General features: G+C 40.4%; 1 protein-coding gene and 1 long non-coding RNA gene across 2 annotated transcripts in view; one reads left to right on the forward strand and one right to left on the reverse strand.

The window, feature by feature from the left end:
* Positions 1–12,970, reverse strand: part of ROBO2 (roundabout guidance receptor 2) — a 606,994-nt gene that overhangs the window by 147,225 nt on the left and 446,799 nt on the right. Inside the window, exon 5 of the mRNA XM_066622392.1 lies at positions 12,248–12,386. Coding sequence (XP_066478489.1) covers positions 12,248–12,386 — 139 coding nt within the window. The remainder of the gene's footprint in view (positions 1–12,247; positions 12,387–12,970) is intronic.
* Positions 242–12,437, forward strand: LOC136645928 (uncharacterized). The gene is made up of 2 exons (XR_010794176.1): positions 242–319; positions 12,262–12,437. It is a non-coding gene; the product is annotated as an uncharacterized lncRNA (long non-coding RNA).

A 12,970-nucleotide genomic window follows, 5' to 3' on the forward strand; every position in this document is an offset into this window, starting at 1 on the left:
TCTTCTGGAAGCTTGTTCCAGAACACACCACATTTCCCCATGGCTTGTATTACCCACATGAGAGAGGAAGTTGTCCACTGTTAAGTTCTCAGCCAAAGTGGTGCAAAAATTTCTTCACTATGTTGCCCAGCTTCCTGTCCTTAAAGTCAGTGGGAGGAGATATTGACTGTATATTTATTCTTTCCAGCAGGGAAGTGTTTAGTTAGAAATTAAAGAGGAGCAGACAGGAGCTGGTGCCAGGAGTGGAGAATTCACAGCCAGCCAGCCCAACTACAGAGACTCTGACAGTAGCAGCACTAGGCAAGAGAGTCCTTCTGAGGTGAGATAAACTTCAGATTTTAAATCTCTCCCCCTCCAGTTACCAGGATTGCTTACATACCAAATCTTAGCTTTTTAAATGTACTATGAATATATTTAAACACCCATTATGCATATTATTTAATATATACAGCTCTGCTGAGAAGTTAAACTTTTTATTTGAACTGACAAAAGTTGAGTCCAACTGACTGGCAACTGACTTTTTGAAGCTCCATAGCACATTTTACACCCACAGCACTAGTCGGAAAACACACCTTAAAATTCCAAGTAAACTATGTGCCATAATAAGAAGAGCAACTGTTAAATACAACATACAGCTATTCCTGTTCTGAAGGAATGGTTGAAGTTTTTCTGCCTTTCATTAAGTAGGACAAAAAATGAAAACGAGAATAGTTGAAAAAAACATCATTGGCAAGGAACTTCTTACATAAATGGGGTGATTTTGATTTTGAAATGTGGCAGTCTCTGGCTCCCATGAATGCATTCTTTGTCACTGGTTTGATTAACGACAGTTCTACAATGGTGCGCTGACAGTCCCTGCCATAGAGACACATTTTTTCTCCGATATGAAGCACTGCTGAAAAATGCAACCCAATCAAATTTGGCCCCCAGACAACATGTGCTATCATCACTGTACCGTGAATTGAGATTGATTGGTAACCAGCTGTGACAAAGTGGGGGGAAAAGAGCTTTGTATTTTTCTTGGAGAAAAAATAAAAATAAAACTTAATTGTGTCAAAACCACTACCATCTGTAGGTCAAATAATGAATAAAACAAAGCAAGCTAATCTATAATATCTACATATAGTTTGGATAGAGGCATTTGTAAACTGTGGATTTTTCAAAAATCGAAATTATTTTTCTTTTCCTCTTTGTTTTGGAATAAAACTCTTAGCACTATTAAATTGAGTGGTACTTGAATCCTAAAACTAAGGCTATCAGACTGTATGACAGGATATAAAATCAATCAATAAATTGCATTATGTTGGAGTGTTCCACAGGAATGACTACTACAGAAATTTAGAAGGAAGCTATTTCTTACTGAGTAGTCACACAAAGGCAACACATGATCATGTTTTGCACTGAAATCTGCTATCGAAACTTCAATTAGCAGTTGTAGGTAAAAGAAGATGGAAGTTTTCCTATACAGCACAGATGGATGAAGGTACAAAGTGACAATGGATTCTTCTTCTTCAATGTTGGTGCTGCTGCTTCCTCACAGTCAATCTGAAGTTTTATGTGTTGCAAACTCCATAACAAATCCTGTGCACTTGAACATGAACTTCCCTAGTGCATCACAATGTACAATGCAAGAACAACTACAGCAGGGGTACTCAAACTTTTCTGGTAAACTTTTCAAACTTTATATAATATTATATAATTATAATTATATTTATTATAATATAATATTAAATATTAAATATATATTAACTATATTAATATTAATTATATTAATCATATTAATTAAATGCAGATCTTAAAAATATATTATTAATACACAGCAATATACATGCTTTATGAATGATCAGCTGCTGATCACTGTTGGAGACAGGATGCTGGAGTAGATAGATTTTGTCTGGTCCAGGAGGACTCATTTTTTAAAACTTTGTAAGCATACCAATAGAATTGTTTTATCAAATGAACTTTTTGAACAACCAGTCTGACCAACATTACACACACACACACCCCTGTGGACCCCAATCCAACTAGTCATATCTCCCATTCTCCTTGGATAGGATTGAACCCTTTAGTAATTTAATGAAATTAAATTTTTCCAGCAGCTGGTGGGGAAATCAAAAATAGACCATGAAAATATATCAGAGCTGATAAGGGTTTGGTTAGGAAGCTGATTTGTCTCCTATACTAGGGGATGCACAGCTCAAGCCTATGCATGTCTACTCAGAAGTAAGTCCAATTAGAATGAATGGGGCTTTCTCCCAGGAAAGTGTGGATAGGATTGGGCTGGCAATCACTTCATCAATGGCTGATAAGTATTCCCTTCAAATAGCAAGATTCATCACTTTAAAAATACAGCCTTTCCTTTTCAGTCAAACAACAAGATTAATAAATCACTTTAAAAACAGTACCCTTTCTCTGCTCTTGGCCAAGTAAAGTGTGTGCTTCTCTCTCCCCCCCCCCCCCCGTTTGCCAACTGCATGGAAACAACTTTAAGACCCCTGGTGACTGGTAAAATAGGAAGCGTTTTATTTGGGGAGGGGTTTAGAGATTGAAAGGGGGAAGTGGAAGAGGGAGGGGGTTGAAAAGAGAGATTTCACTTTGATGAGCAGCGATCCCAGGCTGGGAACTAGGAACCAACCAGACAAGGATCAGCAAGGGTTAAGGACTGCAAGCTGAGCATGCTCGGTACTTGCCAGATGGGGGTTGGAGTCGAAGAGCTTTGGAAACAACATGCAGCGAACACAGAAGGCGGCAGCCTCGGAGTGAAGGGAGACGAGGGTGGGGCGGTAGCAGCCACTTTCACAGCTTTCTTCTGCTTTAAAAAAAGCGCAGACAACGGGCAGAAGACAGGCTCGTATCCTGCCCAGGGGTGTGACTGTATCGCTGCGAGAGGACATCCCGCGCCTCCCCTTTGAGTTCCTGGTGCCTCCCTAAAGAGCCGAGCCACACCGTTTGAATAACACTGAACCACAGTATAATGCCAAGAATACAATGCAAACACTAGCAAAACAAGCATGTGCAAAATGCTGTCTAGTGTCTGACACACACAAGTTGCAACAAGTATGAAACACTCCTGTGCCAAGAAACTAGAATCCTGTTCATCATGCAGTAGTGATGCTAACAATTAATTGGATGCTGCAGTAACTGGACCAAAAAATGCCTATAAAAGTTACATCACAATGATTTGTAACCAGGATGGTTCACCCACTTAAAACTAGGGTGAGAACGCGACATGTAAAGATTCAACACGAGTCACCAAAAAATGAGTTTTTCATGACTTGAATCATAGAAATCACTGTCTTGGACCAAACTCACAACTCTGGGCCAGCAACTTGGAAAAGAGTCATGCTTTGAATTGACTCGAATCCCAACTCGCTTTTGTATGTGCTTGCAACACTGTTTTGTGTGTGTGCTTACTTCCTTTTTTTCTGCACCTTACTCATGCCATGACTCATTTCTCGTAATTTCAGACTCTAGTCAGAAATGATTCTACGGTGGCTCAGAACAAGTCACAATAGCTGCCCGTTATGACTTGCGAGTTGACTCAAGTCAGAGAGTTGGAGAGTTGCAACTTAGTGCAGCGGTTCTGGCACATCCCTGCTTATAACTGAAATAAACTGAACTCATTCAGTGGCCTCGAGCTAGACACTGTTTCTCACCTTGACAAAGGATGAAAATGTATACATTTATGTCCCATCAGTTTCATCTGTTTCATTTCCCATCTTTGTTAAACTAAGATAATAACATTCCCAAATTAGTGAACCAACTTTTTAGTTCAAATTCCTAGCATCCCTGTAGAAATGCTGGCTGGCATGTACATCTCTTTCTGCTGTGTTACAATTTGCTGTTACTATTCTTAGCTTTTATTCTGCCCTAGTCTTTACTGCCATGCTATTTTAAATTGTTTTGTTTTAAACTTGTTTACAGTTTCAACAGTTGTAAGCTGCCCTGGTGGCCTCTGCAGGGTGGAAAAGTGGGATATAAATTTTTAAATAAATAAAACAATAAACTCGTGAGTACCTCTTCATATCTTAAGCTCTCTCAAGTAAACAGAGAGAAGGGCTCTTGGGCTTGCATGCTTATTGTGTTACATTCCTCACCATACTGAGATGTGAACAAAGAAATTTTAATTTTCTATTAATGTAGATCTCCCTGACTTTGGGAGATTAAGAACCCAATCCTATCCTTCCCCAACCCCAGTAAAAATGGGCACGCATGCTGTATCCTTGGGGAAGGGGAACCAGGAGGCTTCAGAGCTGTAAGGGGACTTAAACTCCCTCTGTAAGCTTCCTGCTCCACAATGGGACTCCTTGGACCTGCACCAGCAAAACAGCTGGCATATGTCCAAAGAGCATGGCACATGTCCAATGTTAACCAACCTGCAGCTTGGGAGAGCACTGCTGCCCAATCATAGCCACACAGGCTTGGGATGCTGGTAAAATGAAACTTTTTTAAGGTGGATATCAATGCTAAAAAGGTTTGGGAACCACTGTTATATATTTATTTATTCAACATAACTTCCAGTAGGCCAAGATGTGTTTGAAGATTACTGCATTTTGCTTCTCAATCGTATGCTTAGTAACAAAATACTCAGATGAAATGATCTACTTGAACACTACACATATGCTTCATCTAGTTGGAAATTTAAATAAAACTATTCAAATAGCAAAACATGCAGTAGTAATGTACTCTATTAAAAATGAGATAACAAAATAATCTAGACATTGCCAATAAACTCTCCAGATGAACATATGCAAACAAATAATACATTAAATTTCTTCTTTCACTGACAAGCTGTTAAGAACATCCTGTTGTCTTCCCTGTGCTTCTCATAAACGGAGTTAATCTCTCCTTGATGGGTAGCACAGGAAACCAGAAAACACAACAGATTTAGCAAGAGACTATATTGAAAGCTCTATGCTTAATAGCAGAAACTAGCTTCTCCCTCCTGTCCCTTTATTTAAGATGGTTAATTGTTATTAATTAAAATTGAAAATCTGCTGATGTAACCAAAGATTAGATCCCTCATGCCATGGAGAGAAAAGACTTGTTTCTAATTAATTTGCAATACACATAGGGCTACATTTAGTTACAATCTGTGATGTGATTAACTCGACCAAAGCACATAACACCATAGTGTTATTAACTCATATTTCATTGAAAGGTCATTTTCCCCTTGGTTGTGTCTCACTGAAGCTTTAGTTAAATATCTAAGCATTCCAGCTTCAGAATATATAGACCCAATTGGGCCCCAACAGATCACCCACAGCCAACACTTTGCAGGTAAGTCTCCATGCAGAGGCATCAAGAGGCCAGCATGGCAAGCAGAACTTTACTGCTGTATGGCCCTCCTGCCCACCTGCCCACCCCAGCTCCCACTGGCCTGAAATTGGGCACTTAAGAAGCAGTTGGCAGTGAGGCAAGAATGTCATCCCATCTCTGCTAATCTACTTCCAGATGCTGCACTTTATGCCAGGGGTCTGCCACTTATCATTGTAAGTAGGGGTTCTGTGCAGTGGGAGAGCGTGACACACATTCCGGGGACCTGCAAAAATTGTTTGGGGCCCCATAAATAAATTTTCAAATTGGGCCACATAACTCCTAAGGCCAGCCCTGCTTAGCATTTAAAACACACACATAGGGCACAATCCTAACCAGGTCTACTCAGAAGTCCTATTTTGTTCAATGGGGCTTACTCTCAGGAAAGTGTGGTTAGGATTGCAGCCATAGTTTCTTAATGACCTTTTGAAATAAATTTCAGAGCTTGAATTCAAATTTCACAATTCAAATTTATATAGGGAACAGAGCTTGTACTTTCTAGTCCAGCTCCACATAAATTCATGCAGAATGTGTTCTATCTTTGTTCTATCAAAAGGTACAGCCAAAAAACCAGTGGGGGCGGAGTGATGGTACATCACCATGCCCACCACTTGGGGTGTTACCCCGCCTGGGATGTGCTGGCATCCCGCACCGAGTGACATGAACCCTAGTGACACCACTGCCTGCAACCATAAGGTGGTCGCATTCTGCACTAATTACAGTTTCTTCAAAGACAGCCTCATGTAGAACATATTATAATAATCTAATCTAGACATCACTGAGGCATGGGTCACCGTGGCCAGGTCTGAACAATTCAGGTTTGGCTGTTGCTGTTGGATCACCTGAACCTGAGGAAAGGCTCCCTTTGCCACAGCCACCACATGGAAATCCAGGAGCAGCTGCTCATCCAAGAGAACTTACAGTCTGCAGACATGCTGCTTCAGAAGGAATGAAATCCAGTTCAGGCAGACAATAGTCCAATACCTGCATTGTGGATTTCTGGACCAGGAGAATCTCTGTCTTATCACAATTTAATTTCAGCTTGTTCACTCACATCCAGCTCCCAACTGCCTCCAGAAAGTGATCCCGGACTTCAACCACTCCTCTGGAATCAGATGGAAAGGAGAGAAAGAGCTAGGTGTCATCAGCATGTTGATGACGTCTAACCCCAAATCTCTGGATGATTTCTCCCAGCAGCTTCATATAGATGTTAAACAGAATGGAGGATAGAATTGGGCCTTGTGATACCCCCACACCATGTCATGAGCAGACATCCCCCAGAACCACCTTTGGGGATCTGTCAGCCAGGAAGGAGCAAAACCAAAATGGTGCCCCTAAGCCCCAACTCAGCCAACTGACCCAGAAGGACACCATGGTTAATGATGTCAAATCCACCAAGAGGTCCAGCAGGACTACCAAGGGCTCTGATCCCTGGTGCAGATCACCAATCAATATGGTCAAGGCTGTCTCAGTCCTGAACCCTGGACTGAAGCCAGACTGAAATGAATCCAGATAATCAGCTTCCTCCATAACTCTCTGGAGCGGGGATGCCACCATCTGCTCAATCACCTTGCCCAAAAGTGGGAATATTTGAGACTGGTCAGAAATTGAAAACCACCATCTGCAAACAATCAGCAGCAGCATCCTCTCCCTTAAGGTGAATTCACCACTCTCCCTGTCCACTCAGCCAGCCCCTTCCCAGCAGACCTAATTAACCATGCCAGGCAAGTGTCCAGAGAACAAGCAGAAAGTCTCACACTACGAAGAATCGTATCCACTTCCTCACTTTTACAAGTTGAAAGGAATTCCAAATGATAGAACTAACAGATGCCAAAGGAACATCACTAGATACCCCTTTTGTGAGAGTCCAAGTCATGCCTGATCTGATCAATATTATCTGCAAAATGCTTTGCAAACTCATCACAGCAAGCCACCATGTATTGCTCTCCATCCACTGGAGGAGCCAGATGGGGCAGACCATGTACAACACTCTCTCTCTCTCTCTCTCTCTCTCTCAGCAGATATGATGGTGGGAGAGAAGAATGCCTTCTTTCAACACAGCCACAGAATAGGCTCAAAATGAACTCAAGCCCATGAGTGGTCAGAGACAGCACACATTTTCTGCCACATCACTCTAGCCATCATCCCTGCTGCTTCATCATCTGCAATTCCTCAGTAAACCAAAGAGATGCTCTCACAGCAGTTGGGCAGAGGATGTTCAGAAGTGATTTGATCAAGATCCCAGGTCATCTGATTCCAGAAGTCAATAATTACAGTGGGTTAGTTGTCAGTTCTGGCAATGGGAAAAGTACCTCAGAGCCCCCAGGAATCCCTCAGGCCCAAATCCTAACCAACTTTCCAGTACTGGCATAGCTGTGCCAATGGGACGTGTGATGTATCCTACAATTGGGTGGCACACATGAAGTCCTCCTCAAAGTAAGGGAATATTTGTTCCCTTACCTCAGAGCTGCATTGCCCTTATGTCGGTGCTGGAAAGTGTGTTAGGATTGCGCCCTCCGTCTCTGGGAGCAGAATACGCAATGTAGTCATCCAACCTGCAGAGGCAAAGAACTGCAATAAGCATTAAACCCACCAGGAAGTAATATGTCCATGACAAAGAAGTGATCTCCTTCACATCCAGATCACTGTCTACCTCCCCAGCAGTAAACTCCAGGTCCAGTGTATGTCTACTGTCATTATGGGAATATCCTCCCTGAGATAGCTTGAACTCATGATCTGAATGGCTTTAAAAATCGAACTCAGGTTCCTCAAATTGTGCCTAGAAATTAACTGACACTTATTGGAGGTCTTTCAAATGTGCTCCATGCCATAGCATGGCCTCTGCTATGATTCTAGTACAGTTAAAATACCTTAGGTGGTATTTTACCTAAGTTACCACATGGACCTGGTTTGGACAATACAGGTTGAATCTTATCCATGCAAAAACCGCATTAAAGCAAATCAATTTAAAAAACAATGTCCCTCTGCTAAGCAATTTAAAAACAGCCTTGCTGACCTTTGTGATGTAAGACAGAGTCATTAATCAGACAATCCATCAATCAGTCTCACTCCAGGCACTTAGAAAGGCTTCACTCTGAGCCAGTGACCCCTCCCTTCAACCAGAGCAAAGTGATTAACTTTCTTTCATGTGCTTAGGGGGAAGGGAGAGTTCTAAGTATTCATTGCTGGTATTCATTTGCATCTTTTTAGATTGTGAGCCCTTTTGGGACAGGGAGCCATTTAGTTATTTGATTTTTCTCTGTAAACCGCTTTGTGAACTTTTAGTTGAAAAGCGGTATATAAATACTGTTATAATAATAATAATAATAATAATAATAATAATAATAATAATAATAATAAGTGCCAGGAGAGAGAATGATTGATAGATTGTCAGCGGCTGCCCTCTCTCGCATTAATGAAGCTATTGTTAAATGACAGTTTTCCTTTAATTTAAAGGGCCATTCTCATCCCATTGAGATAGAAAAACCCATGGATTTTTCCACAGGTGAAAAACCCATGGATAAGTAGGTTATACCTGTAATTGCTTGCATGATTGTCTCTCTACAACAGTAAGAAAAGCAGCTTTTTAAAACTGTGATTCTAAAGGGATGCATTTTTTTCCCTTTATTTCAGGGATCAGCACATTCCTTCTCATTTGCAGTGGCCATTCGTGTTGAGTCAAATCCATGTATAAAAAATCCGTGTATAACAAGGTTGGACCTGTATAGTCCAGCTAGTCCAACATAATAGAAGACATGTTCACTCACGCAACATGCATGTCCCAGCCAATTCCTTCCCCTTCTGGGAAAATTTGAGAAATTTTCTCTGATTGCATGAGTTTCTTCAATTATGTGGATTTTTTTTAGTTATTTAATTGCCTTTCAGAGTAGGTTCATCTGTAGGTTCATTAGAGAAACTTCCCCATTCCCTTAAACAGAAAAGGAAGAGCTAGAATGCACATATTTCATGACCATGCATGTCTTTTACAAAATAATATTGATACAAAATGAGTAAGGTATCATCTGGGCTGGTCTATTGCAAACACTGCAGTAATTGGGCTTGTACACAAGCTGTTCAACTGAACTAGAGGTATTTAGAACCAACTGAAGCTCTTTGAACCCAAAGGCAAATTCATATCACATTTTAGTCTGTGAGGGATGGGGTTTAGCACATCACAGACTGACTTGAGCGCATGGTAAGGTCACAAGCCCTTCAACTGTTACAGCTGCAAAAGCTGTAGCTGCAAAAGAGCTAGGGCTACATTACTCACAAACAGCATAGTTGGAATGGTCTGCATCTCATCCACATCTGGGACAGGAGTTGTTATATCACTAATGTTAGGAATATTTAATTTCATATTTAATTTCATATTGCATACTTCATAAAATCAGGGTCTAATAACTGTGTTCCTTGGAGCCTTTCCAGGAGAAAAGTTAATACGTATTATTTTTGCTTGTTTGCTTTTAAATCAAATCTTACTCAATCATGTAGGAAAACAAAAACAAATCAGAAAGTTTGTTCTCATACATGTCCAACAAGAATACAATTCTGCTTTTTAAAATTTTAGAAATACTTGCTATGTATAATAACCTACAATCAGGTAACATTTTAGAATTACACATTGTGTAACATATGATAGACTGCTTTCATGCTGAAGTGCATCATAATGCTCCTCTACCTTCTTACACTGCAGAGGAAGCATCGAAACAAACACCACTTGCTTGCTAGTATGGTTGCCACTTTCAGTTCCTTAGGCTGATACTCATCTAATCAGAAAACAACCGTACATGTAATTCACTAGTACAGATTGTAATTTCATTAAAGATGTATTTACTCTACGGTGCCAGCTGCTCAGAGCAAGAACACAAAAAAAAGAACCATGTGACAGATACTTAGATATTTTTAAGGAAATGCATTCATTCAGTGTAGTGGCCTCCGTCTCACAAGAGCTGGCACTGCTATCTTCTTCCATGTAAAAGGTTTAAACAGTTATTACAGTGTGTCATAAATTTTAACTTGTAATTGAAAATCTCTCCACTTCCTCAGGAAAAAAAAATCCAGTATCACTTGCTACATAATTACAGGCTATGCAGCTGGTCTCTTAGGCTTTGCTAGAAATTTGAAGACATGAAATGCTGCACAAACCCTAATCAAATTTTATTAAACGTTAAGCCAAAGAAATGTCATCCTCTACACCACAGAATCTCAGAGAATAACAATAGCTGCAGATCTAAGCCTAAATAAAGCAGGAGATTCAAGACTTGATTTGGGACGTATTTAGTTAAAAGTTATTACTGATACTCTCCATCATTTAGGGAGATGCCCTTCAATATAAATGTGTCAGTTCTATTTGTGGCAAACACATATCAAGGAGAAAACTAGTCACATTATTAAACCACTTGAAATGTGCACTATTCTGATCAGTTTACATTTTACAAACGGAGGATGATATCCAAGCTACTTTGATTCAGTGCCTTTGGAATGGCCAACATTAAAACACTTTATTGTTTTAACTGCAAAGCAATATTCCATAGTAAAAACTATTATTTTAGCCATATATACACCAGGTGTCTTTATCCTTGATTCAGAATGCATTCTAGTCTTGGGTCACTGATTCAGAAGGGGCAGTTCCTCTAACAAAGCTTGGAACAACCCAAAGCACAAATTCTGCACTTTATACATTATATCCTTCAATTCTAATACCACTTGGGGTACAATCCTACCCTGAGCTGGAACAGGCAAGCCAATAGGCTTGTGCTGTATCCAGCGTGAGATAGGGGCCTAAAGTGATTCAGCCAGAGGTAAGCAGAAACTTTTCCCCTTACCTCTGGGTAAGGCACACTAGCCCCTATGGGTTTCCTTGGACTTGCACCACCTTCTGAGGTGGCACAAGTCCGAGGAGAGCGGAGTGGCTTGAAGCCGCTTTCCTCCCAAGAAGCAAGCGTTTTTTAATTTCATGGCTGCAATCTCCATCTGCAGTGATCTTGGAGCCCAAGAAGATAAACTCTGTCACAATTCAATTTCTTCCCCTTCTATTTGCAATGAGGTTTTAAGACTGAATGCCATGATCTTCGTTTTTTTAATGTTAAGTTTCAAGTCACATTTTGCACTTCCTCCTTCACCCTCGTCAAGAAGTTCTTTAGATTCTCCTCACTTTCTGCCGTTAGAGTGGTATCATCTGCATATCTGAGATTATTGATATTTCTTCCAGCAATTTTAACTCCAGTTTGTGATTCATCCAGACCAGCCTTTCACATGATGTACTCTGCACATAAGTTAAGTAAGCAAGGTGACAATATACAGCCTTGTCATACCCCTTTCCCAATTTTAAACCAATCAGTTGTTCCATACCCAGTTCTAATGGTTGCTTCTTGACCTGCATACAGATTTCTCAGGAGACAGATAAGGTGGTCTGGTACTCCCATCTCTTTAAGTACTTGCCACAATTTGTTTAATTCACAAATACAAACTGAGATGTTGGATGTGACATTTTTTGAACTGTCATAATTGCCTCTGAAGCACCATTACAACACCAAACTATCAACACTTGCTTTCATGGAGTTACTCAGTCAAACACTCATTAGTCAAATACTCGTTGACTCTAACAGACATAATGTAGCCTCCAACTAGTGTAATGTAGGACAATTAGATGCAAAGGAGGACATAGTTTCACTACTTTTAACTGTGGAGCAGAACAAGGAATTTCAGCAGGGGAAGCTTTTGTCACACCACCATGACACACTGCATCTGTCAAAACTTTCACTTCTACGAACTATTAAAGTTACAGAAATGCTGACCTCCATTGTGTATATTATCCTAAGAGTATGAGTGTAGCCAACTATAAACTGTGTGAGCATGTGTCCACTTTATACAAGCAAATATAGCAACCAGGACTACCAGAATGGAGACTAACAATTAGTGTTCTTCCTACCTTCCTCTTGGCAGGTCGTTGTCATCTTTCTTCCAACGCACTGTTGGCTGAGGATCCCCTTGTACTTGGCACCTGAATTCTACAGCTTCTTCCTCCAAAACCACCTGGTTGATTGGTCTCCTGAGAAATGTAGGTCGCTCTTGAAAACAAGAGTTCCAAATTAAACAAGTCAATTTGATTAAATTTAAAATGTTTGAGAATGATCCAATCCACAGTGGACATGGTGACTGTGTGCAGAAGATTCCCATAGGCTCAACAGAACCCTGTTCCCCTACTAGGAAGCATTAGGGGAAACACAAACCTCCTAAATCCTCAAACATCACTCTTCCTCTGCTTGGAACAGAGATCTGGAGGGAGTGAAAAAAGACGACTTCATTGAGCCTATGGCAATCTTGCCCAGGTCCTGAATCTATGATGGACTAGACCCTTCATTAATAACTAGAGAACTGTTCTGAATTTCTTTTTTACAATACTCTGAATACAGTTCTAGACATCTGAAATTAGAAAAATTAAAGATGAGAGATAAGATACTAAGTAGGTGATAACATTCAAACAAAGAGTAACAGTTATCCTATGTCAGATAGTTTAGTCATATCATGCTGGGAGACAAGATGGGATTGTATAGGTTTTGATTGCAGTACCACAGTTGGTGATGTGAATCAGTTTTAACTTTTCTTGTGACCATGCTATAAAGTCAAAGCCAGCCAAAGACCTTCTGACACT

This window comes from Tiliqua scincoides, chromosome 3 (assembly GCF_035046505.1).
Source record: "Tiliqua scincoides isolate rTilSci1 chromosome 3, rTilSci1.hap2, whole genome shotgun sequence".
Classification (NCBI taxonomy): domain Eukaryota; kingdom Metazoa; phylum Chordata; class Lepidosauria; order Squamata; family Scincidae; genus Tiliqua; species Tiliqua scincoides.